The 25,809-nt window shown below is 32.4% G+C and overlaps 1 protein-coding gene and 1 long non-coding RNA gene across 2 annotated transcripts; both read left to right on the plus strand.

Moving 5' to 3' along the window:
• The first annotated feature begins 406 nt into the window (after positions 1 to 406).
• On the plus strand, positions 407 to 20,665 carry LOC139976730 (uncharacterized). Its single transcript, XM_071985428.1, has 26 exons — positions 407 to 579; positions 1,770 to 1,836; positions 4,016 to 4,327; positions 4,688 to 5,002; positions 5,247 to 5,333; positions 5,422 to 5,458; positions 5,920 to 5,965; positions 6,846 to 6,908; positions 7,351 to 7,413; positions 7,872 to 7,934; positions 8,461 to 8,514; positions 8,970 to 9,032; positions 9,497 to 9,559; positions 9,927 to 9,989; positions 10,450 to 10,512; positions 10,964 to 11,026; positions 11,442 to 11,504; positions 11,921 to 11,983; positions 12,444 to 12,506; positions 12,958 to 13,020; positions 13,439 to 13,501; positions 13,966 to 14,028; positions 14,483 to 14,545; positions 14,967 to 15,029; positions 17,391 to 17,434; positions 18,032 to 20,665. The coding sequence occupies exons 2-25, from the start codon at positions 1,782 to 1,784 to the stop codon at positions 17,427 to 17,429; spliced, it is 1,953 nt and encodes a 650-aa protein (XP_071841529.1). The 5' UTR covers positions 407 to 579; positions 1,770 to 1,781; the 3' UTR covers positions 17,430 to 17,434; positions 18,032 to 20,665.
• A 3,736-nt stretch (positions 20,666 to 24,401) lies between these two features.
• Positions 24,402 to 25,557, plus strand: LOC139976735 (uncharacterized). Its single transcript, XR_011796241.1, has 3 exons — positions 24,402 to 24,777; positions 25,057 to 25,108; positions 25,474 to 25,557. It is a non-coding gene; the product is annotated as an uncharacterized lncRNA (long non-coding RNA).
• The last annotated feature ends 252 nt before the right edge of the window (positions 25,558 to 25,809 follow it).

The raw sequence follows: 25,809 nt of genomic DNA on the forward strand, positions 1-25,809 counted from the left end.
AGTTGAGGAGGGGAACGGGTTGGGAACTTGGGTAAGTGATCTAATGTGTTAGTTATCTCATCAAAGTGTCGAATAATAGTAAAAAAATGAAATAAGCCACTAACTAACCTGTTATTACTATAAGCATGTAAACCTTTTAAACTTGAGTTTTATATGGGGGTGGGGTGGGGGTGGGGCAGGGGGAACTGGAGTTGTGGTTTTTATGAGGAGCTGTTGATATGGTAGTCACACCTTCAAACGGTAAACAATAAAATGCCAACAAGACCTAACATGGATATGGTGTATAAAAACTTTGCGGTTGTCAAACTATATGAATCAGAAATTGAAAAGTACAGGTGAGTTAGTCTAACACACAGCTTAACACTATATTTGCACACCCTAATAATGGTATGGCAGGCAATCATAGTATAGTGTAGTCATACCTGTTACATACGTAAATAATAGCCTTAAACGTGGAACGATTCTTTTCATTCCTTTCGTCACACATCTATTCCGTTGTCCAGATTTTTGCTGTTTACTCAAACCTAGATATATAGCCGAGCTAGCTCTTTTCACCCATTTGATGAGCGAACAAAAAAGGCCAACAGTTAACAGGTCGGGCTTTATATTACCCAACGGAGCGTGACAGTTTGGGTTTGGGAACGGGTTTCAGTTCTCATTAGAAATTTTTAGAGTAACAAAGATGAAAAAAAAAAGAACTTTAACATCCGTGTGGACTCGAAATGGATGAAACAATCGATAGGTATTCTAAGTTGAACGTGTCCTTCATGAACGAGGGTTGAGGGTGGCCTGGGGAGAAGGGAGTGGGGTGGGTAAACATTATGGGAAACAGATGTTGGTTGAGGTAGAAAGAGGGGGGTGGTCACTTAGTATAGGAAAATGTTGGCTTAAATAATAAAATAAAACATTCAGAGAAAATGAAAAATGGCTAATTAGGTTTGGTTATTAATTGGGGTGGGATGGGGGTTGAGGAGGGGGCAGAGATAAAGGGAATCACGGTGTCATTACCTACAAAGGTATGGGGGGGGTAGAGGAGTGTACAATCCAAGTGGTACTACGATTGGTTATTAAGGCTGAGGAGTTGGTAGCATGGAGTTTCATACACATCACAATTGCATGGAAAATATTTCACAGGCGGGGAAAGGAGGGAGCCTAAGGCTTGATGTGGTATCAAAGTTGTTTGGTAATTAAACGAACACGTGTAATTAATTGATAAACAATTATTTTCAATTTATAAATGAAAACAGGTTATAACACTTTCTTCATTTATAACAAAACACGTGTTTGCTTGTAAAATCTACCACCGAAAGATTTTGTTTCACATCAAGAAAGCGTAGTTCATTTGTTGTTAAATATTAAAGTAAGAATTTTTAATTGGTTCGGGGTTAGTATACATACATCATTTTTTACTGTATTATACAGTTAAATAATGCAGACGATTTATTATAAGTAAACTGGACCTTACCCGCAAAGGAAGATGGGAAGTCGCTCATCAACACATGCGATTATCATACATGAAAGATGCATTAAATACATTGGTAATTATATCACCCAAATTCTTCACGATAACTAACCTTCTCTCTACCCGATTTCAACCTCAGATGATCCACGCATCCAATTCTCAAGGCAGTAGCTACTCAATCTATGCAGACCGCAAACAAGGATTAATCTAATGATGATTAAGCGTACGAAGCTGTTGGCTTGGGCTGTGTTTACATCACTGTTGTACTAGTATGGCATTTAATATATAATCTGTTTCTCCGTTGCAGCAAGCCAACACGATGAACCTTTTTGGCATTTCTTTCATTTTGGTCAGCTGCCTTGCAAGTCTGTGTGGTAAGCTGTTGATTTCTTCAAAGATAACATATTTTGAATGTGCATTTATCTTGAACGTCGCTCAATAGGGTTAAATGCAAAGCATTTATTTCAATTAATTTCATTATCTATTTTTTAGTTCGATCATGATTATCTTGGCCTATACGTATGTTGGATAATATCACGAATATTAATCGAATGATTAAACCGATTCACACTGAGATTACAGTAACTACCGTAAATCTTAAAGCTTTTTGCCCCCTTAGAGACTAGACCGTGATCATAAATCGGTAGCATGTGTTATAAAGATTACAGTAAGAACGGATGATATATGCAGTCCAAACAAATGCATTAATTTCATTTCAGTAGTTTTTAAACAAATTCTAAAAGAAATATAGGCAGCAAAATCGTAGATGCACAACTCTATGCAGTATATTCAGTTTAGATTAATATGGATGTACCGGGATTTTTATTGACACACTAAAAGAAGTGTCCCCCCAGTGGAGATGTTTGCACCCCCCTCCAAAAAAAAAGAAGTTCCCTCAAGGTTCAGTTACTAATTTCTACAAAACTGGATACTTCTGATATATTTCCAGAACAATGTCAACATTTCTTCTTGTTATAATTTTTACCCAATGTTTCGTGTTAAATCTTATATATTGCTCCCATGAACATCACATTGGACTCTAGACCCTAGAAAATACAATAAGGACTCTAGACCCTATACAATACAATAACGTATCGGCTTCTATAGGAAAAGGGAGTGTGAAGAAAAACTGTACATTTGAAAGGACTTACGTCAATTCAGAGATTCTCGCATTACAATAATGTGATATTACACTCATCACATCAGACGAAAAAACCAGTCTAATCTATATGTGAAAAGAAAATTAATGAGACGTTGTGCTTGGTTGTTACAACACTCGTAAAACTGCTAACTTCATATTTTGATGACAATTTAGGCTCGTTTTAATGAGTTACAAACTCGTTTCGTATATTTGTTTGACTACAAAATCAGATAGAGCACTCTGCAAAAATATGAACAGCAATGAGGGAAGTTAAACTCAACCCTCGCCCCCCCCCCCCCCAAAAAAAAAAAAAAAAAAACAGAGGGTCTTTGTCAAAGAGTTTTTAAATTAAAAAAAAAAAGTCATAGTCATACATAGAAAAAACAATGAATAGGAATTAGGGAAAGTAAACAAAGCAAAACTAAAAGTATGAAATAATGCGAATCCCGACAACAATACCTCACCTACCATCACAAACCCTACCACAGATCAATCCGAGCTACACCCATACCTACCCACGATTAACCCGAGAACCGCCTTCTTCCTCTACAGATACAAACTGATAGAGCATTGAAGTAGAAAGCTATACAATTTTACATGTAGTTTAATAACACCCATAGAGTTTAGGGTATTAACGAGAAGAAATTTAGCCACATTTGAAGATGCTACGATGGCCAAACTTGGAAGTTGATAATGTCAACTTCTTCTTATCTAATTTTTCAAGTTCGACCATCTTCCCTCAGTTTTTAAGATATGCGATTTGTTAATCGGAATGTAAACTATTCAAATCAAAACCTTCGACCTGATCCTTGAAATTGCGTCTTCCTCCCCTCCCCCCTATTCCAACAGAAGAAATAACATTATTTCTTTAGCAATATATTGCATAATACTTCACTATAGAACTAAGTTAATGTTTAAAAGTGCCCCAGACAGTATAATTTCATAAGAAGAACTTTCCCAGATTCCCTCCTTAAAGAGGAGTTTACTGCAATAATATAATGATCACCGCTTGTTCATAAAATCGTTGATCCGCCGGTGATAGTGTGGTGATATTGTGTAATATAATCTCGCTGGTGATATCCCTCGTTTTGAACGGCACCCCTAAACCCCTCCCTCGCCTAAGACCCTCAACTTCTGAATTCTTCTAAAAGGCTCTGCTAAGTACTATATTTCTATAGCTAATGATCGACGCTTCAATGCCCAGTTTCTCTGCACAATAGTGTTTTCAACAATATCACATTGCGTTTTCATATAACTTGGGTTTGAGTTAAAGAATTAATTGTTTTTGTATCCATACAAGCAAGCAATGATGACTAAATAAAACTCGCATCGTTCAGAAAAAGCAGTGGAAATAAAACATCTGAATCATGTTTTCAAATCCCAAATAAAACTTGTACATGCATTTAACCTAGTTCAACCAGCTCTTGCAAACTGGCCAGTATTCTCCATCGAGAAAGGTGGAACAGCAGTGGTGCCGTGTGTACCAAAAGGCGATGAGACGGCTTACTTCTGGAGTAGAGGAGAAGATTTTTCAACTAGCCAGGGCGTAGCATCAAGAGTGCTTGGCATCCCTAGCCCTGATTCGGAGAAATATTCAGTGAATGAGGATGGTAGTCTCGTCATTAACAATGTTACCCTAGCAGAAGGGGGAATATATCATTGCAGAATTGTATCAGAAAATACCAACTGTCGCGGGGCTGTTTCAATTGAGGTCACGGTGAATGGTAAGTACATGTGTGTAAATTATGTGTAGTGTGTACCACAGAACTGTAAATCTTGAAAACATGCTTGGTAATATATTAATATGTACGCAATGACCATCGTATCATATAATCTTGTAAATAAATCATCCCTTATTCTTACCCTGAACTGACTGTTGGTTGCAAGGAGAATGCTCACCAAGCAATGTGATTGGTAGTGTATATATTTAAAGACTATTTACGATTATTTATGGGCTCTAACTGGTTGTTACGTAAGTGTTGGGTGACACATTCAGTATTTGGTATTTTCGAAAATTGCAAACAAACCTTCCATCATTGATTTTCTGTTGCATTTGTTATGCTCTTACATATACTGTTTTTCAGATTTCACATTCGGAATCGAACAGTGTGAACCAAGTGACAGTTGCACTCTTCAAGTGGAACCCTCTAAGGAAACAAAATTAACTTGTACGGCAAAAGGTGGCCCATCATCGTTATCTCTGAAATGGTTTAATGGTTCGAAAGAGATTAATTCTGTATCTAGTGAGCCTCCCTTGAATGAAGAATCCAGTACAATATCAGAAACGATTACGGTGCCGAATGAGTTTGGATTACCTCTTACATGTGAAGCTGTTGCTAGTGAAGATGGACAAGCATGTGCAAGACTTGCCCATGTCAGACTGGACAAAACAGATACAGGTAAACTAAGGGCGTATCAATCCATCCGTTCATCCATTAGTATCCTCCCTAGACCCATCCAGTAATATGTCTGTCTGCCCAACTGTTTATCCAGCCATGCACCGATTCATCCAGCCAAACAACTGACTTTCTTTACTAGTTTATATTTTTAAAGTTTATGTGTACGTGTATATCATATGTTGTCTATTTATGGCTTTAAATGCAATGGGTCGATCGAAAACAAAAATTGTTATTTTTTCTACAGATAAATCATCAGGAACATGGATCGTTCTGCTCGTTCTGCTTATAGTTGTATCTGGGCTTACTGTTTTCCTACTAATCAATAGTTACGGTATGTACAATAAATTACCAAAACTTACAAATAGCTTTCACGATTGTCATTTTTACTAATTAATTGCATATTATTTCTTTAATTTTAGCAATAAGGAAAAAATATACACAAATGAAAACGAAAAGGTAAGACTTCTTTCTTGCAAACATATTTGCTACACAATTATAGTTCTCAATAACAACAATTCAACACAGTATTCAATTTGTTCAAGTGTTTTTTAACTTGCATATAACATGATTTGATCAAGAAATTCAAGGCAGTTGGGTTGGTTGACAAATGCGTTGGTATTATTTGATACAAAATTTAGTTCATAAGTCTAATTAATTTGCTTTTAAGAGATTAGAAGCGTATTTATTCCACTTCATACGAGTACCAATATAAAGGAAGCTTTCAGTAAGGCAACACTGTCTAGGCAGAAGTTTTATAGTGTGAACGGTTAGATTATAATTCCCATCAATAATTACCTGGTTTTAGCAACGATGTCCTTCTGCTGCATAACTAATGAATAAACTGAAAAGAAATCTGCTTTAGTGACTGATATGGATAAATTAGCATTACTTTTTCTATTTTGTTACTTCAACAACAGGACAGGTGAACGTAAAAGTCTACTTGATGAAAAAACGCTTCTTGAGGTTTGTTAATACATTTTCAAATACGTTTACATTACTTAAAGGTTTTATGTCATAGATTTAGAGCATTTAGTTTCATTCAGAAACACATTGCACAGTGGATCGCTCAATTTTTTTAAACCGAGATGTGTAGTTTGCATTTCCTTTCAAATCAACTCGTGTGACTTTACTAGACATGATGACGTCATGATCACACGGTTTCAAGTTGGTCGTTACCCAGTTGGTGTTGATAGTGGATCAAGTTAGTAGTTCGTGTCCAGGCTAGATCCTAGGTGATATTTTAAAAAAAGGTATCGAATTAGTAACAGCACTTGTTATACTTCTTATTCTAAGATTGAATGTTTCAATATTTCGATTCGTTTTGATCATATGGCATGTTCCCTTCAGCAGAATTAGCAAATCAGTAACTGTAGGAAATATGTTGAGCACCAGCCCACAAATTTATTAAAAATAAAAGATCTACTTATCTTCTATATATGAATGATGGATACAGGATACATGAAACTCAAAATATGATTCAATTGAAAATGTTTACTTAAATTGGGTCATTTCTGACCTAAATGGATGTCAACGGATTAATTGAAAATCCATAAGCCTTGCATTTTAATGACAAAAGAATTCAATTACCGAGAAAGTACAAACAAACGTACTATATAAGATCAAAACATAAAAGACTCTATTTCAATGTTTATTTAAAGAAGTATACATTCTGTTAAGCAAGAGCGATATTTTAAAGAGAAAAACATACAAATGTATTCACTGTTAAGCAATGTTTCCTTACAATGGAATATACTTTTTTTTATTATATATTAACTATAACATTTTTTCTCCTTTTTTTCTCTAATTAAAATTACTCTCTTTTTTCTCAAATTAAAATTACTAGGATACAAAAACTGAGCTTGAAGCAACTGTACAGACATTAAATGGAGAAAAGAAAGCTCTCCAGGTGTGTTTCAAATATTCTTAATATTCTCTTTATAAACTCGCTATCCTATGACAACGCTACTGTTATGTCCTACGGAGAAATATGAACATTCACTATAGACCTTATTACCGGTATAACGATGGCACTTACACAAAACGAACTATTTAGCACTCGATTTCTTATGTTTGATGCAATGATTACAAACATATATGAATTGTCTTGACATAAAAACGAAAGTGACTTACATCAATCAAAATAAAATATAAGATCAAAACATAAAAACTCCACTTCAATTTTTATTTAGAGAAGTATACATTCTGTAAAGAAAAAGCGATATTTTAAAGAGAAAAACATACAAATGTATTCACTGTTAAGCAATGTTTCCTTACAATGGAAGGTATTTTATTATTGTGTATTAACTATAACATCTTTTCTCCCTTTTGTCTCAAATTAAAATTACTAGGATACAAAAGCTGAGCTTGAAGCAACTGTACAGACATTAAATGGAGAAAAGAAAGCTCGTCAGGTGTGTTTCAAATATTCTTAATGTTCTCTTTATATACTCGCTATCCTATGACAAAAAAACTAACACTACTGTTATATCTTACGGAGAAATATGAAGATTCACGATTGACCTTATCAACGGTATAACGATGGCACATATAACAAAACAAACTATTTAGTTCTCGATTACTTCTGTTTGACTGACATGAGTACAAACATATATGAAATGTCTTGACATAAAAATGAAAGTGATTTAACATCAATGATATGTAATAAAATATAAGTTAAAAAAAAAAAAAAAATCTACTTAAATGTTTTTTACGGAAGCTTACATTCTGTTAAGAAAAAGTGATATTTTAAAGAGAAAAACATACAAATGTATTTACTATTTAGAAATGGTTCCTTAAAATCGAAGGTATTTTATTAATATATACTAACTATTACTTTTTTCTCCTTTTTTTCTCAAATTAAAATTACTAGGATAAAAATACAGAGCTTGACACAACTGTACAGACATTAAATGGAGAAAATAAAGCTCTTCAGGTGTGTCTCAAATATTCATAACAATTATCTTTGTAAACTCGCTATCCTATGACAAAAACACGTACACTGCTGTTATATCTTACGGAGAAATATGATCATTCACGATACTCCTTATTAACGGTATAACGATGGCACTTACACAAAACGAACTATTTAGTTTTTTTTATTACTTCTGTTTGACTGACATGAGTACATACATATATTATTTGTGAAATGGATATAAGAAGATTTTGCAATACTGTTAGCGGAGTTAATGTAGAAATATCTAAACTTACGGTTCAAAATACCCTTTTCCTCTCATGATGTCTTTATTGAAAATGTAGATCAGGAAGATGACCCTGTGAACAACATTAACTCAGCAGTCATTCAATAATGGTTTTCTAAAAGTTGAGTTTTCCTTATATAAAGAGAAAACATATAGATTCATAAACCACACAGCAATGAGTCATATCAATGGGAGGAATTGTATTATTATTTACTAACCATAAACTTTATTTTCTCAAATCAATATTACTATGATACAAAGGAAAGGCTTGCAACAACTAACAAGAATTTGAAAGGAGAAAAGAAAGCTCTCCAGGTTTGTTTCAAATATTCTTAACAATTCTCTTTATAAACGCGCTATCCTATGACAAAAAAAATGTACACTACTGTTATATCTTACGGAGAAATATGAAGATTCACGATTGACCTTATGAACGGTATAACGATGACACTTAAACAAAACGAACTATTTAGTTCTCGATTTCTTATGTTTGATGCCATGATTACAAACATATATGAATTGTCTTGACATAAAAACGAAAGTGATTTACATTATTCGAAATAAAATATAATATCAAAACATAAAAAACTCTATTCCAATGTTTATTTAGAGAAGTATACATTCTGTTAAGAAAAAGCGATATTTTAAAGAAAAAAACACACAAATGTATTCACTGTTAAGCAATGTTTCCTTACAATGGAATATATATTTAATTATTATATATTAACTATAACATTTTTTCTCCTTTTTTTCTCTAATTAAATTACTAGGATACAAAAACTCAGCTTGAAGCAACTGTACAGACATTAAATGGAGAAAAGAAAGCTCTTCAGGTGTGTTAAAATATTCTTAATATCTCTTTATAAACTCGCTATCCTATGACAAAAAAAACAACTTACACTACTGTTATATCTTACGGAGAAATATGAAGATTCACGATACTCCTTATGAACGGTATAACGATGGCACATATAACAAAACGAACTATCTAGTTCTCGATTACTTCTGTTTGACTGACATGAGTACAAACATATATGAAATGTCTTTACATAAGCATGAAAGTGATTTAACATCAATCATATATAATAAAATATAAGTTAAAAAACATAAAAAAAAATACTCAAATGTTTTTCACGGAAGTTTACATTCTGTTAAGAAAAAGTGATATTTTTAATAGAAAAACATACAAATGTATTTAGTATTTAGCAATGTTTCCTTACAATGGAAGGTATTTTATTAATATATACTAACTATTAATTTTTTTCTCCTTTCTTATTTCTCAAATTAAAATTACTAGGATAAAAATACAGCGCTTGACAAAAGTGTACAGAAATTAAATGGAGAAAAGAAAGCTTTTCAGGTGTGTGTCAAATATTCTTAATAATTCTCTTTAAAAACTCGCTATCCTATGACAAAAACACGTACACTACTGTTATATCTTACGGAGAAATATGAAGATTCACGATTGACCTTATCACCGGTATAACTATGGCACTTACACAAAACGAACTATTTAGTTCTCGATTTCTTATGTTTGATGCCATTATTACAAACATATATGAATTGTCTTGACATAAAAACGAAAGTGATTTTCATCGATCAAAATAATTTTTTTTTAAAGAAGTATACATTCTGTTAAGCAATGTTTCCTTACAATGGAATATAATGAATTATTATATATTAATTATAACATTTGTTTCTCCTTTTTCTCAAATTAAAATTACTAGGATACAAAAGCTGAGCTTGAAGCAACTGTACAGACATTAAATGGAGAAAAGAAAGCTATTCAGGTGTGTTTCAAATATTCTTAATATTCTCTTTATAACCTCGCTATCCTTTGACAAAAAACTTACACTACTGTTATATCTTACGGAGATATATGAAGATTCACGATACTCCTTATGAACGGTATAACGATGGCACATATAACAAAACGAACTATTTAGTTCTCGATTACTTCTGTTTGACTGACGTGAGTACAAACATATATAAAATGTCTTTACATAAGCATGAAAGTGGTTTAACATCAATCATATGTAATAAAATATAAGTTAAAAAACATTAAAAAAAATTACTCAAATGTTTTTCACGGAAGTTTACATTCTGTTAAGAAAGTGATATTTTTAAGAGAAAAACATACAAATGTATTTAGTATTTAGCAATGTTTCCTTACAATGGAAGGTATTTTATTAATATATACTAACTATTACATTTTTTCTCCTTTTTTATTTCTCAAATTAAAATTACTAGGATAAAAATACAGCGCTTGACAAAACTGTACAGAAATTAAATGGAGAAAAGAAAGCTTTTCAGGTGTGTATCAAATATTCTTAATAATTCTCTTTATTAACTTACTATCCTATGACAAAAACACGTACACTACTGTTATATCTTACGGAGAAATATGAAGATTCACGATTGACCTTATCACCGGTATAACTATGGCACTTACGCAAAACGAACTATTTAGTTCTCGATTTCTTATGTTTGATGCCATGATTACAAACATATATGAATTGTCTTGACATAAAAACGAAAGTGATTTTACATTAATCAAAATAAAATATAATATCACAACATAAAAAACTCTATTCCAATGTTTATTTAAAAAGTATACATTCTGTTAAGAAAAAGCGATATTTTAAAGAGAAAAACACACAAATGTTAACGGTTAAGCAATGTTTCCTTACAATGGAATATATATTTAATTACTATATATTAACTATAACATTTTTTCTCCTTTTTTCTCTAATTAAATTACTAGGATAAAAAAGCTGAGCTTGAAGCAACTGTACAGACATTAAATGGAGAAAAGAAAGCTCTTCAGGTGTTTTCAAATATTCTTAATATTCTCTTTATAAACTCGCTATCCTATGACAAAAAAACTTACACTACTGTTATATCTTACGGAGAAATATGAAGATTCACGATTGACCTTATCACCGGTATAAGTATGGCACTTACACAAAACGAACTATTTAGTTCTCGATTTCTTATGTTTGATGCCATTATTACAAACATATATGAATTGTCTTGACATAAAAACGAAAGTGATTTTCATCGATCAAAATAATTTTTTTTTAAAGAAGTATACATTCTGTTAAGCAAAAGCGATATTTTAAATAGATAAACATACAAATGTATTCACTGTTAAGCAATGTTTCCTTACAATGGAATATAATGAATTATTATATATTAATTATAACATTTGTTTCTCCTTTTTCTCAAATTAAAATTACTAGGATACAAAAGCTGAGCTTGAAGCAACTGTACAGACATTAAATGGAGAAAAGAAAGCTATTCAGGTGTGTTTCAAATATTCTTAATATTCTCTTTATAACCTCGCTATCCTTTGACAAAAAACTTACACTACTGTTATATCTTACGGAGAAATATGAAGATTCACGATACTCCTTATGAACGGTATAACGATGGCACATATAACAAAACGAACTATTTAGTTCTCGATTTCTTATGTTTGATGCCATTATTACAAACATATATGAATTGTCTTGACATAAAAACGAAAGTGATTTTCATCGATCAAAATAATTTTTTTTTAAAGAAGTATACATTCTGTTAAGCAAAAGCGATATTTTAAATAGATAAACATACAAATGTATTCACTGTTAAGCAATGTTTCCTTACAATGGAATATAATGAATTATTATATATTAATTATAACATTTGTTTCTCCTTTTTCTCAAATTAAAATTACTAGGATACAAAAGCTGAGCTTGAAGCAACTGTACAGACATTAAATGGAGAAAAGAAAGCTATTCAGGTGTGTTTCAAATATTCTTAATATTCTCTTTATAACCTCGCTATCCTTTGACAAAAAACTTACACTACTGTTATATCTTACGGAGAAATATGAAGATTCACGATACTCCTTATGAACGGTATAACGATGGCACATATAACAAAACGAACTATTTAGTTCTCGATTACTTCTGTTTGACTGACATGAGTACAAACATATATGAAATGTCTTTACATAAGCATGAAAGTGATTTAACATCAATCATATATAATAAAATATAAGTTAAAAAACATTAAAAAAAATTACTCAAATGTTTTTCACGGAAGTTTACATTCTGTTAAGAAAGTGATATTTTTAAGAGAAAAACATACAAATGTATTTAGTATTTAGCAATGTTTCCTTACAATGGAAGGTATTTTATTAATATATACTAACTATTACATTTTTTCTCCTTTCTTATTTCTCAAATTAAAATTACTAGGATAAAAATACAGCGCTTGACAAAACTGTACAGAAATTAAATGGAGAAAAGAAAGCTTTTCAGGTGTGTATCAAATATTCTTAATAATTCTCTTTATTAACTTGCTATCCTATGACAAAAACACGTACACTACTGTTATATCTTACGGAGAAATATGAAGATTCACGATTGACCTTATCACCGGTATAACTATGGCACTTACGCAAAACGAACTATTTAGTTCTCGATTTCTTATGTTTGATGCCATGATTACAAACATATATGAATTGTCTTGACATAAAAACGAAAGTGATTTTACATTAATCAAAATAAAATATAATATCACAACATAAAAAACTCTATTCCAATGTTTATTTAAAAAGTATACATTCTGTTAAGAAAAAGCGATATTTTAAAGAGAAAAACACACAAATGTTAACGGTTAAGCAATGTTTCCTTACAATGGAATATATATTTAATTACTATATATTAACTATAACATTTTTTCTCCTTTTTTCTCTAATTAAATTACTAGGATAAAAAAGCTGAGCTTGAAGCAACTGTACAGACATTAAATGGAGAAAAGAAAGCTCTTCAGGTGTGTTCAAATATTCTTAATATTCTCTTTATAAACTCGCTATCCTATGACAAAAAAAAAACTTACACTACTGTTATATCTTACGGAGAAATATGAAGATTCACGATTGACCTTATCACCGGTATAAGTATGGCACTTACACAAAACGAACTATTTAGTTCTCGATTTCTTATGTTTGATGCCATTATTACAAACATATATGAATTGTCTTGACATAAAAACGAAAGTGATTTTCATCGATCAAAATAATTTTTTTTTAAAGAAGTATACATTCTGTTAAGCAAAAGCGATATTTTAAATAGATAAACATACAAATGTATTCACTGTTAAGCAATGTTTCCTTACAATGGAATATGATGAATTATTATATATTAATTATAACATTTGTTTCTCATTTTTCTCAAATTAAAATTACTAAGATACAAAAGCTGAGCTTGAAGCAACTGTACAGACATTAAATGGAGAAAAGAAAGCTATTCAGGTGTGTTTCAAATATTCTTAATATTCTCTTTATAACCTCGCTATCCTTTGACAAAAAACTTACACTACTGTTATATCTTACGGAGAAATATGAAGATTCACGATACTCCTTATGAACGGTATAACGATGGCACATATAACAAAACGAACTATTTAGTTCTCGATTACTTCTGTTTGACTGACATGAGTACAAACATATATGAAATGTCTTTACATAAGCATGAAAGTGATTTAACATCAATCATATGTAATAAAATATAAGTTAAAAAACATTAAAAAAAAAAATACTCAAATGTCTTTCACGGAAGTTTACATTCTGTTAAGAAAAAGTGATATTTTTAAGAGAAAAACATACAAATGTATTTAGTATTTAGCAATGTTTCCTTACAATAGAAGGTATTTTATTAATATATACTAACTATTACATTTTTTCTCCTTTTTTATTTCTCAAATTAAAATTACTAGGATAAAAATACAGCGCTTGACAAAACTGTACAGAAATTAAATGGAGAAAAGAAAGCTTTTCAGGTGTGTGTCAAATATTCTTAATAATTCTCTTTAAAAACCCCCTATCCTATGACAAAAACACGTACACTACTGTTATATCTTACGGAGAAATATGAAGATTCACGATTGACCTTATCACCGGTATAACTATGGCACTTACGCAAAACGAACTATTTAGTTCTCGATTTCTTATGTTTGATGCCATGATTACAAACATATATGAATTGTCTTGACATAAAAACGAAAGTGATTTTACATTAATCAAAATAAAATATAATCACACAACATAAAAAACTCTATTCCAATGTTTATTTAAAAAGTATACATTCTGTTAAGAAAAAGCGATATTTTAAAGAAAAAAACACACAAATGTATTCACTGTTAAGCAATGTTTCCTTACAATGGAATATATATTTAATTATTATATAATAACTATAACATTTTTTCTCCTTTTTTTCTCTAATTAAATTACTAGGATAAAAAAGCTGAACTTGAAGCAACTGTACAGACATTAAATGGAGAAAAGAAAGCTCTTCAGGTGTGTTCAAATATTCTTAATATTCTCTTTATAAACTCGCTATCCTATGACAAAAAAAAACTTACACTACTGTTATATCTTACGGAGAAATATTAAGAGTCACGATTGACCTTATCACCGGTATAAGTATGGCACTTACACAAAACGAACTATTTAGTTCTCGATTTCTTATGTTTGATGCCATTATTACAAACATATATGAATTGTCTTGACATAAAAACGAAAGTGATTTTCATCGATCAAAATAATTTTTATTTAAAGAAGTATACATTCTGTTAAGCAAAAGCGATATTTTAAATAGATAAACATACAAATGTATTCACTGTTAAGCAATGTTTCCTTACAATGGAATATAATGAATTATTATATATTAATTATAACATTTTTTCTCCTTTTTTTTTTCTCAAATTAAAATTACTAGGATACAAAAGCTGAGCTTGAAGCAACTGTACAGACATTAAATGGAGAAAAGAAAGCTCTTCAGGTGTGTTTCAAATATTCTTAATATTCTCTTTATAACCTCGCTATCCTTTGACAAAACACTTACACTACTGTTATATCTTACGGAGAAATATGAAGATTCACGATACTCCTTATGAACGGTATAACGATGGCACATATAACAAAACGAACTATCTAGTTCTCGATTACTTCAGTTTGACTGACATAAGTACAAACATATATGAAATGTCTTGACATAAGCATGAAAGTGATTTACATCAATCATATGTAATAAAATATAAGTTAAAAAACATAACAAAATCTACTTAAATGTTTATTTACGGAAGCTTACATTCTGTTAAGAAAAAGTGATATTTTAAAGAGAAAAACATACAAATGTATTTACTATTTAGCAATTTTTCCTTACAATGGAAGGTATTTTATTATTATGTATTAACTATAACATCTTTTCTCCCTTTTTTCTCTAATTAAATTACTAGGATAAAAAAGCTGAGCTTGACAAAACTGTACAGACATTAAATGGAGAAAAGAAAGCTCTTCAGGTGTGTCTCAAATATTCTTAATAATTCTCTTTATAAACTCGCTATCCTATGACAAAAACACGTTCACTACTGTTATATCTTACGGAGAAATATGATCATTCACGATACTCCTTATCAACGGTATAACGATGGCACATATAACAAAACAAACTATTTAGTTCTCGGTTACGTCTGACAGGAGTGCATAAAAATATGAATTGTCTTGAGATACGTACGATATTTAAGCATCGGTGTTCCATTTATCAAGTGACTTAACATATTCCTCGATCATTCTATGGTTTTAGTTATTACAAACGTTGTTAAAGACATAATAAAATGGTATGCCGATAATCTTGCCACCTGGAATTCTGTAGAACCGCGAATATATTCACGCAGAAATCCAAGTTGGGAGTGAATTTTTTACTTACAGCCAAACGTGTTAATGGACAGTTCTTTGATAGTATGAGTAATTCTAAAACTTTGAGCGACGAGCAAATTGGAGTATTAGGGACGTGTTGACAGATTATATAAAAAAAGGTAGTTTTAAATTGTTAGATTGTCTTGCCTAATCAATTAAAAAAATCACATGCTGTGCAGTTTTTTTTTAAAGAAATCTAACTCATAAAACAGAAAAAAAGACATGGCATAACTTGAAACACTGAGTTTTTCTTTTAAGAAAAAGTTGTAATTGTTTTGATACTCTGGTGTTGCTATTTGCTCTAGCGTATTTGAATCAAATTGATTTACATACTACTGTAAAAATTGATTTGAAAATTATTTTTGCGTTACCAATGATAATTTTCCAAGTTAAATAACGAACATAACACAATAGTCTATGAAAGCATAGTTTTTGTGGTTGTTGCAAAATAATCGATGAAACAGAACTAATAATGAATCGTTATTGCTTACATTAAATGACATATGAGCTATAGAAGTTGACGAAGAATTTGTTTCAAATATTCATCAAATAATAGAAAAATAATAGTGCTCTTAGAAGAATAGGAACAATTACCATTTGTCAATGGGTTCATTTTTTTTTATATCCATCGATTAAATACTTTTTGATTTTATTGGCAATGAAATGTCCATTTCTAAATCGTATTGAACAGGAACTATATGAAAGCAGCACGTTACCCACCTAAAATAAATTAACAAAAGATAAAAACGCTTTAAACAAATCACATAACATTATTTTTGTGGGGCGAATTGAGTAATGCGAACATCTAAGGTACATGAATGGATTGGGGAATGCAAGTTATAAATCAAAATGTAAAAATACATTAACCGAACATTGTTTTTACAGTAAGCAAGTTTAATACCTATAAAGTCGGTGATATTTACTTGTATATGTCCATTTATTAGAAACAAACTAGCTTGCCATAAGGAGTTCATGTTTGTCTATTCAACAGTTAGATACGTTTTATTTCTTAACTGATAGAATGTGCATTTGATAAAATGTAATAGAAAACTTCATGTAGCACCGGTAACTTAGATGTCGTTACAATATGTTATAACGATGAAGCAATGCATTCCTTAAAACAGATATACAAGATTAAAAAGTCGACCGAAAAAGCTTTACAATAAGTATCTGGAGTATTTTAAACAATAGAAACTACTATTCATTTCAAACATGCATTCGGGAAGTGCAACAAGTATATAACGTTTTCTCTATTAAAAACACAATGTTAATATAGTAAAACTGTAAGACCGAAAGTACTTGAGAACCAGACCTTGAATTTTCTCAGATTGACATTGAGAGCCGTTTGGAATCAAATTCAGTTGAGTATCTACTTATCCGTAACTATTTTAATATCTTTCTTTTATATAACACTTTTATTAAATACACTTTTGAAAAATTACAGGGCGGAGCAGCAGGACAAGAAGAAGAGACTCACAAATAGTAAATGTATTGTATTTAACCCAATTCCTTTCATATTAATTATTACATGATGTATTTTATTTCTTTAAAATAAATCATTAACGACGATTAACTGGTAGTATACCTTATCAGTCACTTAATATATTTATTATAACATTGTTTGTTTTACATATTACATCCCTGTTTATTTTCAGCTTTCTGTAGAAAACGATTTCTTTTATAATTTTAAACGTCATTTTTTAGCATTTTAAGTGAAAAGAAACGGTACCATGAACGTTGCAGTGAATTGTTTGGTCAATGATCGATTTATGGGGTGGTATATTAATTAGATGAGTGTGTGGGTGAGAAAATGCAGTGTATGATTGAGTTGTCATGGATTTTGTTATACGGAACACCAAAACAATGGAATACGAAGTTCATTATAGTATGCTTCGTTTAGTACATAACAAACGATTTAGTTAAACCTGAGAATATGCTACTTATATCTATTACAATGTGTGAACAGACAGTCATTTGCTCAACTGTTAAAAGTTTAAATAAGGGTGGAATCCTTGAAACGTCCCAACGTGGCATCGTATCACTTATCAAACCACTTACAACTACTACTGGTTATCTTTACTTCAGGTAAACTTTCTGGCCGACCATAAATGCGCCGTATAAATGGTCAAAACTATGGAAACGAGATAATCGAACTTCTCTACGTATATTCAGTGTCACGTGAGAAAGAAGTCATTGTCGCCTATTACTCTGAGTCATTGGCTTTGGCAATTGCAGGCATACCTCGCATATACGTCATCAATCTCCACGGATCTCCTTTTCCAGAAAAGTTAATTGCATAGTATCCATATCAGTTTCCCGAATCCAGTTTTATATACATGACTTGTTCTTCTCTACGCTCCATCACTACCCTGTGGCGTACACCATTTCGTTCGAGTATCCATTCAAGGCATGCACAGGAATGTTTCCGCCTATATTTTAATCCATCATTACAATGTTGTCCATTTGTTACGCCCTCACAGAAACCGTTTCCTCAACCGTCATTCAATTTACCTGTAGTTGCAGTTGTTGTTGATGGACATCGTGTCTGTTCATTTTTATATTACTTTTGTATTCGTCTGCGAAGTTGAACACGTAGAAAGTTCGACAAAAGCTAAAGACTCTTACAAAACAGGGAACTCCAAAAGGAGCAAATCAATCTTCCAATTTTGTTAAATCATAATAATTTCACAATGGATGCTGTTCCAATGATTGCCATACGGTTTATCTAAAATCGGTATTACCATATGTACTTCATGTAATGATATGATATCCCCTGTTATGATCTGTATCTTAATGTTAAGAGGGAAGAGCGCCATCGTAATTTTCTTACCAAACAACCTATAAGAGAGAATTAAGAGAGTTCAGATTAAACACATAACATTACACTAGGTACCATAATTATTAATCACACACACAATCTGTCTTTTACAACTTTTTTATTTCATTGCTTCATCATTTTGATATGCTCCTGCCTGGCAGTATAACCGCTTTGCGCTATCAATTTTTTTATCTAGTTTTTAGTATTTCAATGCAATGCTTTATCAATTTGTTGGATCAATATGAAAGTAATCTACTAAAACCTATTAAAAGAGATGCCTTCCACTTTTCATCGTTTCTCCTTCGAAGTATAGAGAAAGTCTCCAAGTCAATATCATTTCTAGACGGATATGTTATACTTTTCAGAGAGTGCATTATTCACTAGCGTATGTGTCATTTAACATTTGTGGCGTTGACATTATCAACTATAGCAATGTAATCAAGTATTCTTGAAACACTGAACGAATATGTAAGTCAGTATTCTTTGTTTCATCGTAACTTTCTACCAAAGTTGTCATATTTGACCACCAAACTTAAAACTAGATCAAACTACCTTACCTCAGTAATGCGATCTCGTAATGTAGCAGGCAATTGCGATTGAAACAGGAAAAGGTCAAACATGTGTCATATTATAAGATACGAATATGTTTGCGACACGTGTATTGCTAAGATAATTATATTCAATCATTGATTCAGAGTAAGATTGGTCTACAATGACCATTGTCCTTGCTATCAAGTAGTACCAGACTCTCTCGTTTTAATTATCAACACTTCGTGGTTTGCACTAATTCGACATGGCAAACATAATAAACTCTTTTTTGCCAATACATATATGGAATGCTTGCTACTGAACATTAATCTGATTATAAGTAACTGGTGGAATCATTCAGAAGTTGAAATGGAATAATATGGACCGCAAAATGGTATAACCGTACCACATCTTTCACAGATTAGTTATTGCAATAACATTACACAGTTACAACATTAAATTAAGAAACCTAGACAATGATATATTTACCAATAATGCATAAATCATTCAAAAACTTTCGATGCACTTTTCATGACTAAGGTAATGGGGCGATATTTTGTTCCTTAAACGACTGTATTCAGTGTATCATAAATCAATCTTGATACTGTGGTACTTAGCAAAAGAGAGTGGCACATTTTGTTACAGAGTGTTGAACGTACAAAAGACTAATCAAGCTACATAAAATAAGCATTGCTTCTAAAAATGACACATGAACATGTTTCTTTATATTGTCAATATTTAGCCAATTTTATTACGTACAAGCGCTTAAACTAGAACGGTGTAATTGGGGACTTTCATGAAAATTCATGAACTTTCATGATCTTCACATCTTCAGTTGAACATCTTATTGAATATTTCTCTTCTGATATAGAAATAAAGCAAACTTGTATCGATTCATTTCATCAGAATGAACGGTTTAATATAGAAATCATTTTTTGTTTCGGCAAGCCATGGTGCCGTTATGCTTTTTAACATATTCTATTGAGTATAATAAATGAAATCTACCGTTTAAACTATTTTTGTAATTCTTTTAGATGTGTTCAAACATTATTGGAAAATTGAATAAAAAATATAAGTTGCAGTTACATAATAATTATGTTAAAAACAAGTCCCTTCTGTGTAAGATACAATTTTAACAACGGTCATGAAAATAGGCTTCATGACTGGAAAATTTTCGTCATGTATCCACCTCTCTGAACATTTCCATCAAGTTCCACTCATCCCACAAATGAAATAGTAACCTCGTTATAATTTCAATACTTTCTGCATTTATTTGACGCATTAGCAGTACATTTTACTCATAATCGACGTCTATGTTATCGGTAAAAGAAATTGAGGACAAACCCGTCTGCAAAAGTAAGAGGAAGTAGACCAAATTTAACATCAACTAAAGAAAGGAACATCAAAAGCACTTCATGAACTTACAATACAATAAATAAATGATTAACAGTTAGAAAAACTAAACAAAGTAGAAGCGCTCGTATGCACTGCTGTTGAGTCAGACATAAATGTTTCTTGTTCCGTACATCATTAAATCCAACAGAAAGGTCACAAAGCTTGAAATACAACCGCATTTGAACTCAATCAATTGGTCAGTCTAGCTCTAATAACTAATGCCTATTGCGTTTATTCCCATGCATGTCTCGTGGTTTGGGATTCAGGAGGAAATATTCTAGCCCGGCTTCACAGCGGTCCACAAACGGTACTTCCACACTGTGCAAACACAAATGGCAGTGTGTGCGCTTGAGCATACACACATTCCCCATTCGTATTACATATTCTAATGATATGGAGGGTAACAAGACAGCTCGGCCCCAAAAATTCACCATAAGCGACGGCCATGCTCCAATTGAACTTTGCATGTGGATTATGTCCACAACGTCACTTCCTGACTGGTGGGCAATCTTGAATCCATTCACTGATCCTTGCACTAATCCTTGGGAACGTACATGTTTTTTTACGCAGTTCATAACGTGACTAAATAACGTTAGCAACGTGAATGTTAACAATCGGTTGAGATCGGTAATCTTAAATAACTGGACATAATCTCCCTCGGTGCAGTAGCGCAGTTTGCTAAACAATTCATATTATAAAGAATATTCTAAGCACTTACAATATCTACGATCAGGCGCCGTGGTATTAGAAACATACCGACTTGATTGATATAAATTAATAAGATGACGTACCGTAAGTAGACGTTTTTTTTAATGAGTTTTTGTCAAAGAGTACCACGCTGCACGTTACCCTCAGCTCCTTTACTACTAGCCTTAGCATTGGCTTAAGCTTACTCGTGCGAGAATATACTACTTCAGAGAACACCGCGTCTGAGTTGCGGTCACCAGCCTTCCGGACACCGGAAAGCTCAACTCTTTGAAAAAAAGGCCAGGTACACGATTGCTTACTTCATAGTGAGCAACTTCAGAGGATAACGGGAATTTCCCGGCAAAGAATTACAACTTTCCTTAAAGCTGTAAACAGTCAATACAGCATATACAACAACAAATAGCAAATAGCTATCAAAAGTTAAAATACTACGCAAGTTCGGTTACAAGACATTATATTGTTGACGTCTGACAGGTCTCCCAGTTGCAACACTTACTGTTGCATTTACCGCGATATATATTAGTAATCCGGCATAAAAGCATATATATTTCAAACATGTTTTACTTAAGGCCTATCAGCACCTTGCCACACGCAGGTTTCAATTGGAGTCCGAGATGGCTCTGTGTCTAGATTTTCCGTAATTAACATTGGGGAAGTCGGCTTCTCTAAACGACAAGAAGAAGCAGGATCGATAACACATTATAAACACCAAATTAAAATTACATTAGATGACACCTAAATAAAACAAACTGTTAGCAAACTGCTTATCCACTAGAGAGCCTGTGTAATATAATGTGTAAAAGTAAGTTGGCCTGACGTTTCGATCCTAGCAGGATCTTCTTCAGAGGCTAAATGTCCCTTCTGTTACTGTTACTCGTCATTTAGCCTCTGAAGAAGATCCTGCTAGGATCGAAACGTCACGCCAACTTACGTTTACACATCGATAACACCTAATTAGACCCTTGAATGTATCACCAAGCGATTCAGATCTCCTCTCTGCCATTTCAATGTTAAGTTTACGTTTAAAGTTAATACATCGATGACAGGTTATTGCCTCATTTCCGGCTTAGACTCATATTTGTTACAGCGGTAATGCTGACTTTATCGCTTGAGTTTCAAAGTCGTCCTCAATATTCGTTGATACATTGATGCTCATGGAAGTAGGCCTACTGCGCTGAACATGACCTTCAACCTATCATAATCCGAGGTTGATGTCGAAGAATAACCAGCTGATGGATACATTGAAGTGGAATATGTAGATTCACCCTTCAGCAAATCTTCATCAACTTCAGTAAACAAAATTAAGACATTGAACTTGACCGAGTTGGGGATGATGCAGACGAAGTTCATGTGCCTCAAATGGAAGCAAATCCATATTTGTGTGAGCAACTCCTTCCAGAAAGAGTTCATCCAAGTGACAAACCAGTTGTATTTAATCCGGCAATCCAGGACCGTCTCCAAGACTGGTTTGTTTTAATTTTTCCGGTCGTGAATATAACTAGTTTAGAATGGCATAATACATTCAGTAACTTGAATCCTCTATATCATTTTTTCCCTTTAGGTTCAGCTTGTCTGTCGTGTTAATATAGAGTAGGTTGCAATTGAAATAACACACTCGGTGCAAGCAGCTGATATACAGTCTACACTGAGCTTACTCTGTTATCATCATAATGACGTCACATACGATTATCATACAGTTTTTCGCAAAAAGCCACAATTGTTTAAAAAAAAAACACAGGTTTTGAATTTAGGATTTCACAACATCGGATAGACGCCACATTTTAGATATGTAAAAAAGGAAACCAACTAGAATAACCACTAGAATAACGTAAATAAAATCGTATTTTTTTCGTTCATCTTTAAGTAATGGGCGTGGATACCTGGTAAAGCAAGCTTTGGTATTGGTTTCTTAAGCAAAGCCGACTATGTGGACTTGTGTCAGCAATTCCTTATTCAGAAGGTACATTTTGAGACATCAGTGACAAGATTGCCTCTGAAGAATCGTCATTCTACAAGTATATATTCACTATTCATAACGTCAGACCTCGTGACCTAGTGGGGATATCTTCAACGTACATTAAAACACAATCTTCACCACTTAGATCTTCCTATCTTTATAATGGAGTTTTCCGAAGCAGAGCGAGCCGTTTGAAAAAGAAAACATCCCAAGTATATATTCCTTTGCTAGCAGTTGAATTATTCATGACTTAGTTCTGTTAAATTGTTTACCACGCTGTGGTGCCAATACGACGACATGGTTAGGGGTCAGATAGATTGTGTTTAAAATGAAACACAAACTAACGACCTGTTGTCACGATCACTTGCAATACTTTGCATATCTGCAACCACGTGATTGTTTCTTTTGTTTTGGTTCTCTGGTACAAAATCAATATAATCCAGACTAGTACTATACAAGACCTGTCACAAAAGGGTAGTATTTCATTAACATAACAGTGGGCTGCCTCCCTGCATATTGTATTAATTGCTAAAATTGCTTGAGTTGTGTACTTCCCTGTCGGTGTACAGAATAAAACTCTTTAACTTTGAACAATAACGCAATTTGTAGTTGTTTATATAGCGACGAAATACAAGCAGGTTGATTTTTTTTAAACATTTTTAATCAAGCCACGAGTTTTATTGGAAAGTCAAAATAAAAGCTTATGAACAAAGAATGTTACGTCTTTTCTAGCAACTTCATACCAAGTAAGCAATAAGTTCAACAACGACGGTGTCAATTGATAAAACTTAGAGAACATGGCGTGTCATTACTTGCAGAATGTTCTACAAAGGCAAGCAGAGATAATCACAAAGCGAAACTGGTTGATATTATGAACAAGATTTACGGGCGCGTAAATTGGAACTTTGAATACAATTACAAGCAGTACATTCCTGATGATCCTGCTATCTGATTTCTTCCTGATAACACTGCTAGACTCGAAGCGTCAGTCTCCCTACTTTTAGCAAATTTAAACGCGCAGGAGCTTCTTGTAGAATATAAGCTGTTTTAACATTTGTAATATATAAAATTACGGAAATCTAACAAAGCTTTATTGAATATTTCTTTCCCGGGCCTGGAATTTTATATATTTCAAATAGCTTTCTGTTAGTTATAAAGATTTTGGTACATTTTATTACTGACTTCTGCTATAGATATTATGATCATATACCACAAGTACAGCTATAGCATAAATGCGTATTAGGCAGAGTTCATATATATATTACTCGTGTAATGAGATCAACGGAAAAACATCACATAGACAGCAGTGCTATTGCTTGGATTTTTACAGAAACGCGACAAACTCCACACAAAATCAGCAAAATTTTATACGTCGAGACATGCCAGACCTATGTTCCCATGGACCGATAGCTTCGAGTCAGATAGGTGAGTCTTTCCACAGCACAATTGCCAGCGAAATGTTCCAGTCAATTACATAAATAATTATGCTTAACGAACAACTACGCACCAAGAAAGTTGATATAATGTTTTATATATATATATATTAAATAGAATACAGTTTAACAACTTTAACAATAAGTACTACTCGGCTCGCTTTTTATTAACTTGGACTTTTTCGCAGCTAATGTTACAATTGTCTTCGTTGTGTCGATATTGTTTCTCTTTGCTTTCATCGATACAACTCGTATCTTTCAAATGATTTAGATACACCGTCACAATCAAGGAAGGAAGACTATCCTCTTGAACAATACCAAAAGCAAGTTGATTTTCATTTCTTTTCACTGTTTTTAATGTTTAAACACTTCTTGCAATCGCTTAACTTTTCTTCTTTATCTTAGAGCTGTTAGGGAAAGCTTCATTGTTAGCAAACATTAACTGAGTTATACTTTTGACGCTATGGTAGTGGAGCAATGGATTATTTTCTAGGCTGATAAAAAATAAATAAAAACATGAGTAACGATACAAATTTGCAAACTCGGTCTTACTGAGTGGAAAAAAAGTTAACATTATTTCATTCCAGCAATTCAAGTTAAACTAGTACACGAGCAATTCAATACAGGCTAAACTTGTTCAACAAAATTAAAGATAACTGAAGTTTTCAACTGATATCTGTTCGTCTAGTTTCCAAGTTTTTGATCGCACCGGGTCTGCAACTCCAGACGTCCCACTGGCTAAGTTCGATAACGGTGCAAGCTATGGAGTTAAGGTATGTATCTGTGGATTACAAATACAACAAAAAACTGTTATCATCTCAGCGATAAAAAATACTGCAATAAACACTATTGAAGGTCTGTGATGAAATTGATAGAAATATATATGACAGTCCTAAGTTACATAAAATGCGTTGGTTATTAATACACTTTTCAATTTTTGGTATCGCAGAGAAAGAGCACCAAAAGCAAAATTTGCTGTTTCTAGATTTGATGACGGAGCAAACTATGCAGTGGTGAAAAAGAA

Source organism: Apostichopus japonicus, chromosome 12, assembly GCF_037975245.1.
Source record: "Apostichopus japonicus isolate 1M-3 chromosome 12, ASM3797524v1, whole genome shotgun sequence".
NCBI lineage: Eukaryota > Metazoa > Echinodermata > Holothuroidea > Aspidochirotida > Stichopodidae > Apostichopus > Apostichopus japonicus.

Coding starts and splice junctions, on each gene's coding strand:
- LOC139976730 (XM_071985428.1), top strand. CDS start 1,782: ATGAACCTTTTTGGCATTTCTTTCATTTTGGTCAGCTGCCTTGCAAGT. Junction 13,021..13,438: donor GAGAAAAGAAAGCTCTTCAG/GTGTGTTCAAAT, acceptor TAAAATTACTAA/GATACAAAAGCTGAGCTTGA. Junction 14,546..14,966: donor GAGAAAAGAAAGCTCTTCAG/GTGTGTTCAAAT, acceptor TAAAATTACTAG/GATACAAAAGCTGAGCTTGA.